Here is an 18,883-nt window from a genome sequence, read left to right on the forward strand (position 1 = left end):
TAATAATAATAATAATAATAATAATAATGGGGGCATGGTGGCTTAGTGGTTAGCATGTTCGTCTCACACCTCCAGGGTTGGGGGTTCGATTCCCGCCTCTGCCTTGTGTGTGTGGAGTTTGCATGTTCTCCCCGTGCCTCAGGGGTTTCCTCCGGGTACTCCGGTTTCCTCCCCCGGTCCAAAGACATGCATGGTAGGTTGATTGGCATCTCTGGAAAATTGTCCGTAGTGTGTGATTGTGTGAGTGAATGAGTGTGTGTGTGTGTGTGTGCCCTGCGATGGGTGGCACTCCGTCCAGGGTGTATCCTGCCTTGATGCCCGATGATGCCTGAGATAGGCACAGGCTCCCCGTGACCCGAGGTAGTTCGGATAAGCGGTAGAAAATGAACGAATGAATAATAATAATAATAATAATAATAATAATAATAATAATAATAATAATAAGTATTATTATTATTATTATAGAAATAATAATAATAATAATAATAATAATAATAATTATTATTATTATTATTGTTATTATTATTATTATTATTATTATTATTATTATACTAATAATAATTTAGGCTTAATAATTTTTTTCTATTATATTAATAGAATCTACCAATAACATCATTTCAGGCTTGAAATCATTAAATACATCTAGATAAGTGGGTTTGATAATCATATTTTTGTTGAACATTAATATCATGAGAAAAAAGACACAGTTACAGTAGCTGATGGGATGTGGAAACTGATTTTCTACCAAATATTTGAGTTTCTCTCATGTTTCGAGTAAAACCAGTTAAAAATTAATCAATAATAATAAAGCATGTTACTTGTTAATTACTCGTTCCTGTATCATATTCCTGTATCTACATTTTTAAATAATATGCTGCAAAAAATAGTTAGAAAGTGAAAATATCTTGCTGATTGCTTCCTATTATACGATTATAATAAATCTAATATATGATTATTCTATAATCATTAATATACTGTATTTTAAATAGAAGGCCCTTAATCATGGCTACTTATTTATATTTTTTGACGCTTCACTCTTGACAGACTGATAAAAATAACACTCTTTCGAGGTTACTTTCGTTGCTATGGTTACGTGTCGCCATCGTCATACTGTTCTTAAAACGTTCTCAGTCTATTAACGCTAACATGAACTCGAATGTGTTCGTGTTTTGCAGCGAGGTAGAAAAGTGGATTTAGCTTGTCACGACCGTTGTCATGGTTACACTCTAAGATGCTTGGAAATTGAAGTATCACATGTAGGACCATGTTACAGGCATTACTGTGTGATAAGAAAACAGCAGCAGAAAAGACCCGTGTTTACTGTGGATATGGTATAAGGGTTTTTTTTAAGTCTGTGTGTGTGTGTGTGTGTGTGTGTGTGTGTGTGTTATGTTTAGGCCAGTCGTATGGGCGTGGAGGCAGTATTGGCTCTGCTGGAGACTACGGCTAACACACCGGCCTGCGTTGTCTCACTGTGTGGAAACCAGGCTGTGAGGCTGCCTCTCATGGAGTGTGTGCAGATGGTGCGTACTAAGATGCATGCCAAGCTGTGTTTGTGTGTGTGTGTACGTGTGTGTGTATGCGTGTGTGTGTATATGTTTCTGTTTGTGTGTGTGTGTGTTTGTATGTGTGCACGTGTGTGTACGTGTGTGTAAGTGTATGTAAGTGTATGTGTGTGTGTATGTGTATGTATGTGTTTGTGTGTACGTGTGTGTAAGTGTGTGTATGTATGTGTATGTGTGTGTATGTGTGTGTCTCTGTGTGTATGTATGTACAGTATGTTTGTGTGTATGTATGTGTATGTGTGTGTCTCTGTGTGTATGTATGTATATATTTGTGTGTATGTATGTGTATGTGTGTGTCTCTGTGTGTATGTATGTATATGTTTGTGTGTATGTATGTGTGTGTATGTGTGTGTCTCTGTGTGTATGTATGTATATGTTTGTGTGTATGTATGTGTATGTGTGTGTATGTGTGTGTCTCTGTGTGTATGTATGTATATGTTTGTGTGTATGTGTGTGTATGTGTGTGTATGTGTCTCTGTTTGTATGTGTGTGTACATGTGTACGTGTGTGCAAGTGTGTGTATGTATGTATATGTTTGTGTGTATGTGTATGTGTGTGTATGTGTGTCTCTGTGTGTATGTATGTATATGTTTGTGTGTATGTATGTGTATGTGTGTGTATGTGTGTGTCTCTGTGTGTATGTATGTATATGTTTGTGTGTACATGTGTGTATGTGTGTGTATGTGTCTCTGTTTGTATGTGTGTGTACATGTGTACGTGTGCAAGCGTGTGTATGTATGTATATGTTTGTGTGTATGTGTATGTGTGTGTATGTGTGTGTCTCTGTGTGTATGTATGTATGTGTATGTGTGTGTATGTGTGTGTATGTGTGTGTATGTGTGTGTCTCTGTGTGTATGTGTGTGTGAGACATTCAGCCATTTTTCCAAAAAGGGACAAATGCCCACATACTCACCTGGTGGAGATAGTAAAAGATAAAATAAATAACTAAAGGAAAGAAATAATTTAATTATATGTATTTTGATTGTATTGTTATGTGGTGTAGTGACATCCTTCTCCACCTGCCTCACTTCACTACAATAAAAAAACAGTTTATAACATTAGCTACTAAGCCAACATGGATTATATCTGTAACACATAATGTTTACGTTAATGCTGCATGTATTTAATGAACAGGATTTATTTTAATGGGATGTTTAATGTAGACAGAAGTCTCCGACTTTGTGTCTTTCTTCTCGAAGCCTTCTACACTGACACTGAATTTTACACCCAGCGTTGCTTTTTTTTTTTGCCTTTTTTTGCTGTAGGAAACACTTGAGCAGAGGTGACATAATATTACACACTTCCTGCATAAAGAGTAGTTCACATATTACACTGTTTAATCCTACACAAGTCCTCTGACTTTGCCCTAACAGACCCAGGAGGTACAGAAGGCCATGGACGAGAAGAAGTTTGAAGAAGCCGTAAAGCTTCGTGGCAGGTAGAGTGATGAAAAAACAGGTAGATGATGGAAAATCTGTACAACCTGAAATCCTGATATGCATTTCCTGTTTCTTTTTAGGAGTTTCGAGAACAATCTAAAGACCTACAAGCTCCTTGCTCACCGCAAACCGGAATCTGAACTTCCATGTGTGAGCTTTCCTGTGATTCATTACTCACAAACAAAGGGTTGCATATTCATTAGTCACAAGTGTCATGTCTACATTTCCCAGCAGCAGGAAGGCGTAATCGTATCTGCACAACTTTTTTCTGGTGTTTGTTGTTCTCGTGGCTCATATTGCACCTGCAAACAGGTTTGGGAGGGTTGTGGTGGGGGTGGGGGTGGGGGTGGGTGTGGGTGTGGGGGTGAGCTTCAATGGTTGACAAATAGAATTATAGGAAATTGTTTTGGTCAGAATCTCTCTCTTTCTCTCTCTCTCTCTCTCTCTCTCTCTCTCTCTCTCTCTCACCCATCACTCTTTCTACCCTCTCTCTCTCTCTCTCTCTCTCTCTCACCCATCACTCTTTCTACCCTCTCTCTCTCTCTCTCTCTCTCTCTCTCTCTCTCTCTCTCTCTCTCTCTCTCTCTCTCTCTCTCTCTCTCTCTCTCTCTCTCTCTCTCTCTCTCACACACCCCTCTCTCTTTCTACCTCCCCTCTTTTTTCTCTCTATCTCACCCTTCTCTTTTTCTACCCCCTTTCTCTCTCTCACACCCCTCACTCTTTCTACCTCTCTCTCTCTCTCTCTCTCTCTCTCTCTCTCTCTCTCTCTCTCTCTCTCACACCCATCTCTCTTTCTACCCCCTCTCTCTCTCTCTCTCTCTTTCTCTCTCTCTCTCTCTCTCTCTCTCTTCTCACACACCCCTCATTCTTTCTACCCCTTTCTTTTCTCTCTCTCTCTCTCTCTCTCTCTCGCTCGCTCTCTCTCTCTCTCTCTCTCCCCTCTCTCTTTCTACCCCCCTCTCTCTCTCTCTCTCTCTCTCTTTCTACCCCCTCTCTCTCTCTCTTTCTCTCTCTCTTCTCACATAAACTTATCATTTTGTATCCTCATTTCTCTCTCTCTCTCTCTCTCTCTCTCTCTCTCTCTCTCTCTCTCTCTCTCTCTCTCTCTACACCCCCCCTTTATCTTTCTCTCTCGTGAAGAGGGTAATAATATGTCAGCTAATAGCAGGCCTGTGTGATTTTTGTTATTATTAGCTCAGCGTTTAAAATAACCTAATGTCACAGTGAAGGACTTCACCAGACACGCAGGTTTATGGGAAGCATCTGAGATACAGGTCCCAGTGTAACAGTTACTATAGAAACAATGACGTATTAGAATCAGTCCAATAATCTATTATAAACCTCTGATTTGTCGTACAGTCAGCTGTACTGTCACCCATGTTAGCCAGTTTCCATAACATCTTATACATTAATCTAACGTATATAAGTCTATATTTAGTTCTATAACTGTTATATCGGCCAGTATTTTCTTTCCCGTGGTTTTGTTGGGTTTGTGATTTAGTCAGAACTGAAAAGCTAAAGAAGAAAAAAGTTTTTGTGTCAGAGAAATAATATGAACACCAAATTAATTACGTACCGTATGTAAGTCAAGTCAGAGCAGACAAAATAAATTCATAAATATGAATCATTGTTCATTAAGTTCATTAATTAATCATTAAGTCATTGCATCATTAAGTTCCTGACTCTGACTCACATCCTCCAGATGTTTGAACAAGCATCCAGAAATGAACAAACACTAATACAGTATGTTTATAGGTTTTATGGAGATTTAATAGATGTAGAAAAATGGAGAGACCCAAAATTGGATCACAGCAAGATTATTACTACAAATTATGTTTTGATGACGATGTGATAATAATCTCATCTGATGTAAATGATCAAACCAAAGTTTTCCATGTTTATCATTCTGGCTATTTTATTCGTCCTGTTTCTCTTTAGAGTAACTTCAACGTGGCGGTCTTGAACGTCGGTGCTCCGGCGGCGGGCATGAACGCGGCCGTGCGCTCTGCCGTCAGAGTCGGAATTTCCGAGGGTCACAAAATGTTCGCCATCAGCGACGGCTTCGAGGGCTTCTATAAGGGACAGGTACACACACACACACACACACACACACACATCATAAATCTGCATGTGAATTCTTTAAATGAATAAAACATATGGTTACAATAATATATCATGTGATGGACTTTACCTATAAACTTCATTTGTCCCAGGACAGTGTCCCAGTGTGCTGACACTTAAGCCTTAAACTATAGATACTTAAATAAAGATACCTTACTATATGTCTGTCTTTACAAACAAGTTTAACTGATCTTACGACACAAAATTTTTCCTCCATGGGTTTTTATTTTCGTTCCTTTCGACGGTTTGCGTAGATCAGACCGAAGTGCCGTTTCTCCAGGACCGTAGTGCAACACGTATCAGTACGCAAGCCTGCGTAAAGTTTAAACGATTCACAGCAGCATGAGCCCAGAGCAGGACAATAAATATACAGAACACAGGCTGAAAGCTGTAAACTGTATTTAGACGTGCAGCATTGTGTAGCAGCACTAAAAATGAGTCATGCCCTTTTTTTCCTCGAACATCATTACAGAGAAGTTTTGTTTTTACAGCAGATGTGACATACACAGAGGGGACGTGTGTGTTTTAAACTAAAACTTTAAAGCGATGTTAAAATTATGCTATTTGGCACAACTATTCATTTTTAAACCTGCAAACAAGGCTGTAACGATAGAGTTTTTGTTTCAGCGGTGCAACCAGGCGATGGTTTATAAAGCCCCTGTTTTGAAGTTCACTGAGCTTTTAGTATAACTGTTTCACACAACAAATACTGTACAGAGCTTATAGAAAGCAAATAAAAGCTTCAAAGCATTGTCTGGTTTTAAGAGTAAAAAGTGTGTTTAATAATGTACTGATGCAAGTAAAATATGAAGACTAGATGGCATCAACGTGCTGCAGAAAATCCTGTAAATGTCTCAGTCAAATGCCGTACGAATGGGTCAGGGTTAGCGGGGTCACAGCTCAACAACAGGATAAATGCCAAAGCTGCTGCGCCGTGCCATTTGACCCTGACACTCATGATCTTTTGCTGCGTCAGACAGATTACACGGATTATCGGATTAGTTTAAACCAATAAAGCTCACCGGATAGGCTGCAGTACCGCTTTGCACAGAGAGGGGGCAGCAAGTGCCAGTGACAACCTGCAAACTGTTAGGGTCATACAGATAAACATGTCCAAAGTAATTATTTAGTGATCGCATTAATTACTTTTGTCAATGGAGTAGATAAAATCTTAATCCACCATGAATCTGGACGCGGACGGCCAATCGAAACCAGAATTAAGAGCGCTTGGAGATTAAGCGAGTCCTCACATTAACTACCAGTTCCAACTTTCCATCCAATATCGATCTGGGTATTGATCCAGCAAGCGTGGATAATGTTGGTTTGACCCAGTCACGGATGAATTCAGCCAGCTGAACGCCGTCAATTAGCTAGTTTGATGCAATTCCCCATTACCACACACTCTCTGCCCTGAACATGTGTTTTCTGTGTCGTTTCAATTTAGAGCAGAGGTTACAAGCATACTGCCCACATGGACTGGGCTGTTTTCTACCCGGCACAACAAGTGAATTTATCACACTTTAGAGTTCTGAACTTTAACTGACCTGTTGCCTGATTATTGAAGATTATTATAACTACGTATTATATTATTACGAAGCAAATTAGAGAAAAACTCTCATTAATTCAACTACTGACAAAATACACTAATACTGTCTAACTGCAGTTACACCTGTCATAGGACGTGGTCTGGCCAGGCAGGACGATGGCGATGATGTGCTTCCTCAGAGACATGTGCATACCTGCAAACTAGTCGCTTTTCGGCGAAATTCGCCGTTTTTAATCAAAATATGTCATTTGTATGAATAGTGTAGATCTGAAGAGTTTTAGTTGGGGTTGGGGGGGTTGGGGCTTCTTTCAACTGCGTCCGAAACCGCTTACCTCTATCCAATTATTAGGCGAAGTAGTGCTTAGGCGGCGGTTTTGGACGCAGCGTAGTAAACCATCTATCAACCTGATGCCTCTACTTCTAATGACTTTTTATGGCGGATGGCAAACCAACTTTTGGTGCATTCACCGCCACCAACTGGACTGGAGTATGAAGCACTAGTAAGCAGATGACGCCTCACGTCTCAATCATCCTCGCGTCTTTTGACCAATCAGCATTCAGAAGCAAGATAAGGCAATCACCTATTTCGTCCCTCACTTCAAGCCGCAGAGGACGAACAAAAAGCAATAAAGAGACACATTGATAAACAACGAAAACGGGCACTTGAAAGGCTTGTGGCGGCCAAAACACAAAAGAAATAGCAATATTTGTGTTCATCAATTTATTAAGGTTCCAAGGCACTCAAATTGTACAGAGAAAAATTATTTACAAGAAATTTTGGTAAAAATAGGATTAATTAAGTGCTTTGTCTTTTCCCTTTATGTTCTTGTCAGAGTGCTTCATTTTAAGTTCTTATTTTTTAAGTTCTCATTTTAATTTTTCCTCGGGTGGGGGGTGGGGGGGGGGGATTTTTATTTCGAACCTTGTCACCTTTTTCACCTCTTGTGAGTTTGCAGGTATGCATGTGAAAGCACTTCTCTAACTGTAACCAGAAGCAGAAGAAGAAGGCTTTATTTGATATATACACAATACAGCACAGTACAGATGGGGTCAGCGCCCAGCATCAGCCATGATAGGAGCAGATAGGGTTTAAGGGCCTTGCTCGAGGGCCCAGCAGAGGTAGTTTGGTGGTGCTGTGGATTGAACCCTGGCCTTTTGATCAACAACCCAGAGTCCTTTTACAGACTCTCACAGATGGAAAGCCATCTTCTGCATGCACAAGCTAAGAAGACGCCCACTATCGGCTAGTGCCACCGTGATTGATAGAGGAGAGAATTCCATCCTTGCCACCCAGAGGACACATCAGTGTTACTTTCTCAGAATCTGTACAATTTCAGTTCCACAGTGTTTTTGTTGGGTACAAATATGCATATATTATATAGATTTTATTATAGATAAATGCTGTCGTGCCTTTTGGTGGTGCAGTGGAAGGATCCCGTGCTTTCGTTACTGTGGTCCAGTCTAATATATAGACCATGTGATCAGCTGTGGTGACCCCAAACTGGGAGCAGCTTCAGCACTGAGATCAACAACATTGATCAATCCTATCATGTGTTAATTTATTACCTATTCTTTTTGTTCTGGCTCACACGATATTAGACCTAACACCAATTATTTACTCAAGCATACTAGATTTGCTAAGCGTCATTCTTTGTGTCTCGAACCACAACGTCTTTACATCACGGTATATTAATTGACACGTTTTAAATGTGTTTTTCTACAGATCCTGATGGATAAGGAAACAGTATCGGGGCTGTTATTGCATCACAGTTTCATTTAGATAAATCAAACTGCCCTCTACTTTATTATTAACATCGCTAATCATTTCATAGCAGATTTCTTTCATTAGAAGCAGCAGGATCTGGCTCGGAAGCCCGCCGGTGCCGCTGTTAATAGCTTCTTTGCTTTTGTGTTCGGGTCTGTCCTCTCAATTTCGTAATTTAAACCTGTTTCATTCTGTCCTTGTCTCAGATAAAAGAGATTAAATGGGGAGATGTAGGGGGCTGGACGGGCCAGGGAGGATCTCTGCTAGGAACCAAAAGGTAATCATTACACCATGCAGACATTTATCGTGCCCGTGACGAGGCGATTTTGATCAAATTAACGCTCTGTAAATGTACCTGAGTCTATGTCTTGCCTTCTTTTCAGGACGCTACCTGCCAAGCACGTTAAAGAAATCGCCGAGCAGATGAGGAAATATAACATAAACGCGCTGCTGGTCATCGGAGGATTCGAGGTACGTGGTAAAGGACACAGAACATTGCGTAAAAACCACGTTATATTTCAAATGCTTCTAGGATTTATTCATGTTTGATAAGATTATTAAATCGCAGAATATTTGGCTAACACTTTATAATAATGATAGTTCTAAGTCTTATTTGGCAATTATTTACATTATTTAAGCATTAACGAACGACACGCAGTATTTTCTTATCCGTTTTTGTCACATTACTGAAAATCCAGAAACCTTAAATACCTCCGTTTGGAAGAATTTTCAGTAAACGAATAAAGAAGCTTTCTTTCTTTCCTCATGAAGCAGCAGATTCCTTACATAAAGACTCAAGAATTGTCTCCTCCAAAAAAAAGAAAAAAAGAAAAAAACCACACAAGACCAACAACAACCTAAATTCTTTATGTTAACATAATTCAATTAATTTTATTGTTTACTGGACTGAAAAGCGTGCCTGTCCCTGTGAGTGCGCTGTTACTATAGAAACAATTACATATGAGATTATTGAACACAGGTTTTTTTTCACTCGCTTAACATAACATGACATTTAAACAATTACGATAAACAGAGCATGTTTAGCCAAGCAATGAGATTAGCTCATTATACGCTAAAAGCTTACATACGTTGTATAATTTCTCATGATTAGAAAGTGTTAGATCATAAGCAGGATCTGTTAGTCCTGCGTTTTAGACTGGGCAGTTCTATTATAAAGGAGTGCTGTATATAGCACTGATAACACTGAGATGTTTCTCTTCTTCATGTGTGAGCTGACGGTTTCTTCAAGTGTTTAACGCACGTTTTATTCTGTCCTCATTGGTTCATCAGTTTGTAAAGGTTTAAACGTCGCAACACTTTCTTTTCTGCGATTTAAATATCGGGGCCCGTATTCATAAAGATTCCAAGAACGATCTCAGAAAGCTTCTAATTTACTTACAAATATCTAGCTAGGAATCTTATCTTAAGAGTGATTCAGGACCAATCTCAGAGCAAGGGAAAAAAAACGGTTACTAGGTATATTGTTATACGAGACTATGTCGTGTAGGGATTACGACCGTGACCCATCACATTAGAGAGGTTCTAACATCTGTACTGTATGTTATAAATGTAATAAATGTAATGTAAATGTAAACATGAGATGTTGTTGAGCGTATCTTTAAATAACATATATATATATATATATATATATATATATATATATATATATATATATATATATATATGACACTTCTGTGCTGTGTCAGATGTTATTTTCTCCTCTGCTAAAGAAACTCTTAAGCCTCTTAAAAGACTTTTTGACCTTATGAGCTCTTTTATTGGTTAAGATGCTTTATGAATAACTTTTATCTTTACTAGGATCTTCTCTTTATCTTTAAGGGGAAACGTCCACATTCCTAATAATTTTCTAAGAATTTCGTCACTAGGAGAAAGATTTTCATGAATACGGGCCCAGATATGAGAAAGGAACCGTGAGCAGAAGATCTCAAGTGAACAACTGTACAGTCTTTAATGTCTTTTGTTTAAAGAACATTTTCCAGACAGACCTACAACCTGTATGTGTATGTGCGTGTCCACACATTAGAATGTCTGAATGAAGATTTTGTATGAACATTGCTCTGATTTCCTGTGGTTGGAGTGGTACCCTTGTCCATCCCATGCTGTCCGTGGTGACGGACTTCGGCTCTCCTCTCGGCTCCGTCCCATTCCGCCTTCTCTCTCCCTTTCCACTCCTTCCCCTGCACACTTCCCTAACACACTTCATCTCCCTCCACATGACCCCCCCTCACAGCAACACTAAAGCCGTGGCTCTGCCGTACCCCGCAGGCCTACCTGGGGATCTTGGAGTTGTTAGCAGCTCGTGGAACATGTGAGGAGTTGTGTGTGCCCATGGTCATGGTGCCAGCCACAGTCTCCAACAATGTGCCGGGCTCAGACCTCAGCATTGGTGCAGACACCGCTCTGAACGCCATCACTCATGTAAGTGCGGCTGGTCGGCCTGCCCACGTTCACACTAGCCAGACAATTTAGCATCTCCGTGACTTAGTTTACCTCCTTTATGCTAATCATCTCTCGTAAAGCAAATGTAGCTCGATTCGTTGCATGATGGAATTTAAAAACTCTACTTAAATTAATTAATTGATTAATTTGCTCGATTGACTGATTAAATGACTAACCAATTATTTTAGCTAATTGACTATTGACTTATTTTAGCTAAGTAACAGATCAATCAATCAGTTGATTCATTTATAAAATAACAAAATTATCTAAAATAAATAATGGCTGAATAATAGTTCATTAGTAAATTAATTAATTATAATTCATCAGTCATCAAAACTTAATCAATTTAAATAAATATAAATATAATAAAATCAATACAAAATAATATCGAATAAAATATAAATAATATAAAAGTAAATTTATACTTAAATATTAATTAATTTGATCACATCAGTCAAAAATGAAAACATTTAAACAGATAAAAATTAAATAAAATGTAAAACTTGATCATTTTTGTATTCCTCAATATCTCTCTCTCTCTCTCTCTCTCTCTCTCTCTCTCTCTAGCTCTCTTTCTAGCTCTCTCTCTCTAGCTCTCTCGCTCTCTCTCTCTAGCTTTCTTTCTAGCTCTCTCTCTCTCTAGCTCTCTCGCTCTCTCTCTCTCTAGCTCTCTTTCTCTCTCTCTCTCTCTCTCTCTCTCTCTAGCTCTCTCTCTATCTATCTATCTATCTATCTATCTATCTATCTATCTCTATTTCTCTCACTCTATCTATCTATCTATCTATCTATCTATCTATCTATCTATCTATCTATCTATCTATCTATCTATCTATCTATCTATCTATCTATCACCCCCTTATCTGTATACTTGGCTCACGGATCAGCTTCCACATCTTAAACTTTCATGTTAATTCCACTCTTGATCAGTCGAGACCCCGCCCTCACTCAGCGTATACCCGTGTTGCATTGTGGGACATCGAATCCAGCGTTCATCACAATATTTCCTGGACTTATTAATACGTCGTTAAACATGGTTGAAAAAAAAATTAGTGAGAAATGAAGCTCTTCCTCTTTTGCATTTTGAACCTAGAGAGAGAACCACAAACCTCTCGCAGAAATAAGTCAAATAAAGATAAACTGGTGTTGTAATCTGCCTGTGGATTGCAAGTCGACCCATCAGACATTTTCAGTCAGTATAAGCAAATAAATAATTTTTTTGCTGCGAGTCTGATCTAAAATGAGTCAGGACTCTGTTGACTTTCGGTATGTTTTAGACGTGTGTCGTTAAGATAAGCTTATACAGAATTTTAGTGGTTGAAGTTGAACAAGCACTCGGGGCATCTCGGAGAGCAGAAATGGGTTTGGTACCACCCCCTGTATTGCCCCCTATTAGGCTAGGTAAAAACAGAAATACTTCTGAAAAGCCCTAAGCGTCTAATTATTTGTACAAGGCATCAACCACAAGCGTGAAGTGTGACATGACAAAGCAATTCAAAGCTGAAAATACAACTCAGAACACTAAATCTCGGGTTCTGACTCTGACTTTAAGGTTCCACACCGTAGGCTAGTTGTCAGATGAAATCGGATCCGATTCGGCTGACGGATACGAACATAATAATCGAGTCAGTTATTATTAACCTGTGGGCTCGTGTTACGATGAGGTATAGATCTCTGTTTGAACACGCAGAATCAATGGATGGTGCGATTCAAAAGACTGATTATAGGCATTAACAGCAGGATTCCATTTATCTTCCATAAACACACGGTAAATTTCACACTCCATGCTGAGCCTTAACGGCCCGCTGATCGTTACCGCGAGCCGGCGCTAATCACAAAGCCGTTAGCCATTCCTGATCATTAAACCATAAGTGTAGCAGTATCAGAGATTTAGCTGCTGTCAGAGACTGCAGGCTGGGACGCTTAAAGGCCACTGGTAGCTCACAGGTAAGTGATGATGATGATGATGATGATCATAATGATGATGCATGCAGACACGCTGTCGGGTCCTGTGCATGGCGTCTCGTTCTTTGACAGCAAACGCACCGCATTCAGCCTCAGTAGATCGCAGGTTCGCCGAGTCTGAATTACAGCCTAACAGCTCGAACCATCAGAGAGGAATTCAACACGATCCCTCGTTTAACTCAATTCACAGAGCACTTACTCCTAATTCACCTTTAATGCACTTAGGATCAGGACGGAGCCGAGCGAGCAGCTCTGTAATGTAAACGGTGTCGATTAACCTCGTCACACCGCAGGAAGCCTGCCAAAATCTTGATTGGGTTTTAATTTTCAGCTCTCAATTCGTAATCAAGCGTTGACACGCCGCAAACATTTGCATCAATAATCAAGCTGAGTCATGGCTGTGCTTTTAAAAAGACATTTGAAAAAAAAAAAAGAACACAAAATGTTTGAGTGTTTTTAGACAGATTGCAGTACAGTACCATACAGCACCGTGTACAGTTAAGCAGAATTAAATATAGATCAGAAAACGAACGGGGATCGATAGATCAGCACAAACTCTGTCTTCCACTCTACATCCTGCTGCTGTTGTCATGGCAACAAGTGCTCGCTGGTTTGTATGTTTTCCCACCCCGATCTGTCTTTTAGCGTCACGTTAATAGAGCCCATCTCACACAGTGTGCACTTGTGTGTATGCATGCACCGACCCATGTGCATGCATGATGTTTTTTGCACACCCCTCCACCTACCCCAACCCTACCCCACCCTCTATCTCTAAGGCCAATGGGAAGCCGGCGCTGCTATCACACGGTCAGTGTGTGATCGACGGGGTCCACTCCTGCACCAGATCTCTCCTCAGCTGGTCTGACATGTGCACTGCAATGTGCTGTGTTGTGTGTGTGTGTGTGTGTGTGTGTGCATGGGCTCATCTCAGGCGCTTGAGTGTCTGCTGCAGCTCTATGAGGCTCGCAACCACTATGAGGAGTTTTGCATCCCGCTGTGTATGCTGCCTGCTACCATTAGTAACAATGTGCCCGGCACTGACCTTAGTATCGGGGCAGATACTGCCCTTAATGCCATCGTGGAGGTAAGAGAGAAAACCACGCCACATTCATACTAGAAAATCATTTATACAAGAGAAAGCTTGACCTTTATCAACACCTCAAGTCTTTTTTTTTTTTTGTTCTAATTCTACAAATTCTCATTTTGAAATGCTACAAATAATAATAGCTAAGCTTACAAAAGCAGCTATTTTTAATTGATTTGTCAGTCAATTTTATCTTAATATTTTATCCTAATTATTTTCAATAAAAAAAAAAAAATACCTGACCTTTTTTATTTGGTAAATTTTAAAAATCGAAACAAATGTTTGATGATTACATAAATAAATAAATATATAAATAAATAAATAAATAAATAAATAAATAAATAAATGAAGATCATTTTTAAAAAATAATAAAAACGGATTGAACAACAAATAATTTATTTGTTAAAAATAACTATATACTATATTATAACTATATAAATATTATAAAATAATTATTTATAAAAAAAAAGTATATACAAACAAACGAGGATCAAGCACAAAAAAAGTATTTGTTGCTATGTATAATTTATGTATATTATTATTATGTATAAATATTTTAAATTCTATTCATATTTGATTTAATTTAAACTTTGATTTAATTTAAACTTTTGTTCTGTATTTACAGTGTTGCAGTGTAAAGCTTTGTTTCCCTTTTACTATGTTTTTATTTTATTTTATTTTATTTTACATTTTTTGCAAGCAGCTTTCAAACGAGAGAAATTAAAGACATTTATGTTTACACTCACATTTAAATCATCGAATTTTCTTCAGACACATTCTTGAATCAAGTGAAAATGAAACTAGAGTTACATTATTTAAATAATGATTAAAAAAACAGAGCAATTTCATTCATTTTGACAACTGGCTTATTTATTTGTTTGTTAAAACAGTGCAGTAGGTCTACTCAGTTGTCTAGATTTACTAGTCGATTAAGATTAATTTATCGTAGCTGAAAATGAAAATGATATCTGACATCGAGTGTGAAGCTAAAGTATGAAGCTATAATGTATCGTCCCTCAGCAGAAAGTTTTTTCTTTCGAGATCCTAAGAACAGAGGGCGTTAATGCAGAGCGCTCAGTTTTCCTGATTATTGTTATTTAGTTATTTCCACATAACACATGGCAGGGAGTCAGTAGGAACAGTGAGCAGATTATATACACCGCATTAATGCAGGACCTGGTGACAAAATCTCTTTCTGTGTGTGTGTGTGTGTGTGTGTGTGTGTGTGTGTGTGTGTGTGTGTGTGTGTGTGTGTCAGACATGTGACCGTATCAAGCAGTCAGCCAGCGGGACAAAGCGGCGTGTGTTTATCATCGAAACGATGGGAGGCTACTGTGGTTATCTGGCCAGCGTAGGCGGTCTGGCAGCGGGTGCTGACGCCGCTTACATTTATGAAGAACCCTTCGACATCCGAGACCTGCAGGTACACATCATACACACCAGTTACCGCTAGCAGCAGGAACAAAAACATGAGTCTGATGTTAGTCATCAGTTAACATGCTGCCTCGGGTAAGGAGTAAAACTCTAGGGGTGCGTCCCTAATCGCATGCTCACGCACAGAAATCCAAACAAATAAGTTATGTGTAATACAATGGAATAAAAGTATTGAACACACTTACTAAAATATATTTAATACTTAATACTTAGTGATTTTGGCCAAATTTTTCCACACAAACAGTCTTCAAGGGTTTCAAGTCAGATGATTTCCTGGGCCATTCTAGCGGTTTATTTTCCTTCTCTGAAACCAGTTGTGTTTCTTTGGCTGTGTGTTTGGGATCATTGTCTTGCTGAAATGTTCACCCTCGTTTCATCTCCATCCTGCTAGATGGCAGCAGATTTTTATCAAGAATGTCTCGGTACATTTTTTCCATTCATCCTTCCTTCAAATATATAAAGTTTGACAGTGCAGTACGCTGAAGAACAGCCCCACACTGTGATGTTCCCATCTCCAAACTTCACTGTTGGTTTGGTGTTTTTGGGAAGATGTGCAGTGCCATTTGACCTCCAAACATGGTGTGTATTACATGGTCTCATCTGACCAAGCTATATTCTCCCAGTGTTTCACAGGCTTGGCTAAATATTCTGCAGCAAACTTTAAACAAGCTTCATTACGCTTTTTCTTCAGAAATCTTGGAGTCTTGTATGGTGAGTGTGGATACGGGCCACAATGGAGTGCATTACTTATTGTTTTCTTTGAAACAATTGTACCTGCAAATTCCAGGTCTTTCTAAAACTCTCCACAAGAGGTCCTTGGCTCTTGAACAACTCTTCTGATGTTTTTGTTCCTCTGTCAGAAATCTTGCGAGGATCACCTGGTCGAGGCCGGTTTATGGTGAAATGATGTTCATTCTACTTCCGGATGATGGCCCCAACATTACTCACTAGAACCTTCAGAAGTTCCAGTGAGAGAAATCCTTCTGTAACCAATGCCATCAGTCTGTTTCGCAACAATACGGTTGAAAAAATATTCAGAAAGCTCTTTGCTTTTGCCCATCCTGAGATGTTTCTTGTGTGACACCGTGGTAATGAGACACCTTTTTATAGGCCATCAGTTGGGACTGAACCAGCCGATATTAATTTCCACTGACAAGGGGCAGGATTGCTTTCCTACTACTGATAGATTTCAGCTGGTGTCTTTTTGCACCTCCCTTTCTTCATGTGTTCAGTACTTTTCCTTGTGACATTCCAGTTTATAACACATAACTTAATTTCTGAACTTATTTGTACGGTTTTCTTTGGATGCATGGAGAACTTGGGTTGTTACCGACATCCGGTGAAAAATTCATTTCGAAAGCACCTTTAGAAATATATTTACTGAGAAAAATGGCGATCAAACGGTGTTCAGTACTTATTTTACCTGCTGAAACTCAAGCATAGACGACTAACATCCTCTTCAGGAAGTGCAAGTTTACAGTTACGTAAGAACTAACGTGTTGTGTGTGTTATTTCCCAGTCTAACGTGGAGCATTTAACAGAGAAGATGAAGACCAGCATTCAGAGAGGACTCGTGCTCAGGTAACAGTTTCTTTTAACACTGAGCCGAACACCCAACATTGACACCAATAGAACTTCAGAATTTAAATTAGTCATCAGTGTTATTGTGTGTGTGTGTGTGTGTGTGTGTGTGTGCGTGCGTGTGCGTGTGTGTGCATGTGTGCGTGTTTGTGTGTGCGCGTGCGTGTGTGCGTGTTTGTGTGTGCGCGTGCGTGTGTGCGTGCGTGTGTGTGCGCGTGTGTGTGCGTGTGTGCGTGTGCGTGCATGTGTGTGTGTGTGGGAGGTGGGGGCTGTCTCACCTCATAAACTGAACTGGAACCAGAATGTGTGTTCAGTTTGTCCCTGAATATTTTAACCACCTCTCAGATCACATCACGTTACCTGGTGATATTTTTGGGCCACTTTTGATTGGCACCCCAAGACTTGCGGTTTATCACACGCATTCCTCTGTACTCTGTGTGTGTGTGTGCGTGTGTGTGTGTGCGTGTGTGTGCGTGTGTCATGTGTGATCCTTCAGGAATGAGAACAGCAGCGAGAACTACACAACAGATTTTATTTATCAGCTCTACTCAGAGGAGGGTAAAGGCGTGTTTGACTGCAGGAAGAACGTACTTGGCCATATGCAGCAGGTACACACGCATGCACACACACACACATACACTTTTTTGTAACACTATAAGGGGTATTTCGATATTCGATAACCCTATAAGGGCTATTTTGATAAAAACATACCTCTCTGCCTCCACATGACCATTGTAATATGTCCTGCTTCACAGCTGCTCCATCATATAGACTTATTTGCTTTTATATCTTCAAACGTTTTAGAGTGTAATCATGTGATGTTCTCATGTAAACACTGTCTCTCTCTCTCTCTCTCTCTCTCTCTCTCTCTCTCTCTCTCTCCATCTTTCTCTCTCTCTCCCCAGGGAGGCGCTCCATCCCCATTCGACCGCAACTTTGGGACTAAAATCTCAGCCAAGGCCATGCAGTGGATCTCGAAGAAGCTGAACGAGTGCTACAGGCAGGGTAAGTGAACAGAACAGAGAGAGAGCTGACAGACTCTAACATGCCGAGACAGTCTTCTGACGAGAGACGGACCGAGACACGCGGCAGTGACGCGGCATCATACAGACCACAGACAGCCCAAGACACCTACACAACTAAATAAATACCTCTTGTGGGTGCTGAGGCTATTGATGGGTTTGAGGTTAGATGTAGGAATAACAGTACACAGTGTCTTGCAAAAGTATTTACCCCCTTGTGAACTAGGGTTAGTACCTGCAACTGAAATGGACTTAACAGGGATTATATTCTGTTAAAACAGCACAATATGATTTTTTTATGTTTCCAAGACAATTCAACACTCTATACACAATCCCCTGTACATAATAATAAGAAAAATAATTGTAAAAAAATATTTTTCAAAGATTTTTGTGAATTTATTTGTGAATTTTTATTTTTTCTTTTAGTATCATTGGAATATTTATTTATACTCTTATGACATTTCAAATTAAGTTACTGTTTATCTCTTATGTTTATATCTTATAATATCTAACATTAATACCTTTATATAATATTTCATTTATTATATAATTTCAGTAGGTCAAATGTTCTATACACCATGATAACAGTCTGGAAATTCTATGCTTGGAATTCCAGGCTTCTGATTGGTTAATTGTGATCATTACGAGTTAATTAGGAGTGCACTTGTGGCTGTATTTCCCGGCTTCTTTTGAGTGCTCAGTATTTGAGTTCTCAGTATTTGAGTGTTCAGTATTTGAGTTGAGTATTTGAGTGCTCAGTATTTGAGTGCTCAGTATTTGAGTGCTCAGTATTTGAGTGCTCAGTATTTGAGTGCTCAGTATTTGAGCGCTCAGTATTTGAGTGCTCAGTATTTGAGCGCTCAGTATTTGAGTGCTCGGTATTTGAGTTGAGTATTTGAGTGC

The 18,883-nt window shown here is 39.4% G+C and overlaps 1 protein-coding gene across 5 annotated transcripts in view; it reads left to right on the plus strand.

Annotated features, from left to right (window-relative positions):
• Window positions 1-18,883, plus strand: part of pfkpa (phosphofructokinase, platelet a) — a 42,686-nt gene that overhangs the window by 17,485 nt on the left and 6,318 nt on the right. For 2 of the 5 annotated variants that reach the window (XM_060869570.1, XM_060869568.1), the window contains exons 10-20: window positions 1,398-1,523; window positions 2,940-3,004; window positions 3,086-3,155; window positions 4,944-5,090; window positions 8,644-8,714; window positions 8,821-8,908; window positions 10,724-10,876; window positions 15,202-15,366; window positions 16,897-16,958; window positions 17,455-17,566; window positions 17,864-17,963. In XM_060869570.1, coding sequence (XP_060725553.1) covers window positions 1,398-1,523; window positions 2,940-3,004; window positions 3,086-3,155; window positions 4,944-5,090; window positions 8,644-8,714; window positions 8,821-8,908; window positions 10,724-10,876; window positions 15,202-15,366; window positions 16,897-16,958; window positions 17,455-17,566; window positions 17,864-17,963 — 1,159 coding nt within the window. Of the gene's footprint in view, window positions 1-1,397; window positions 1,524-2,939; window positions 3,005-3,085; window positions 3,156-4,943; window positions 5,091-8,643; window positions 8,715-8,820; window positions 8,909-10,723; window positions 10,877-13,790; window positions 13,944-15,201; window positions 15,367-16,896; window positions 16,959-17,454; window positions 17,567-17,863; window positions 17,964-18,883 lie in introns of all 5 variants that reach the window. The other 3 variants (XM_060869569.1, XM_060869567.1, XM_060869571.1) reach the window with 2 other exon arrangements.

Source organism: Tachysurus vachellii, chromosome 5 (genome assembly GCF_030014155.1).
Source record: "Tachysurus vachellii isolate PV-2020 chromosome 5, HZAU_Pvac_v1, whole genome shotgun sequence".
Classification (NCBI taxonomy): Eukaryota; Metazoa; Chordata; class Actinopteri; order Siluriformes; family Bagridae; genus Tachysurus; species Tachysurus vachellii.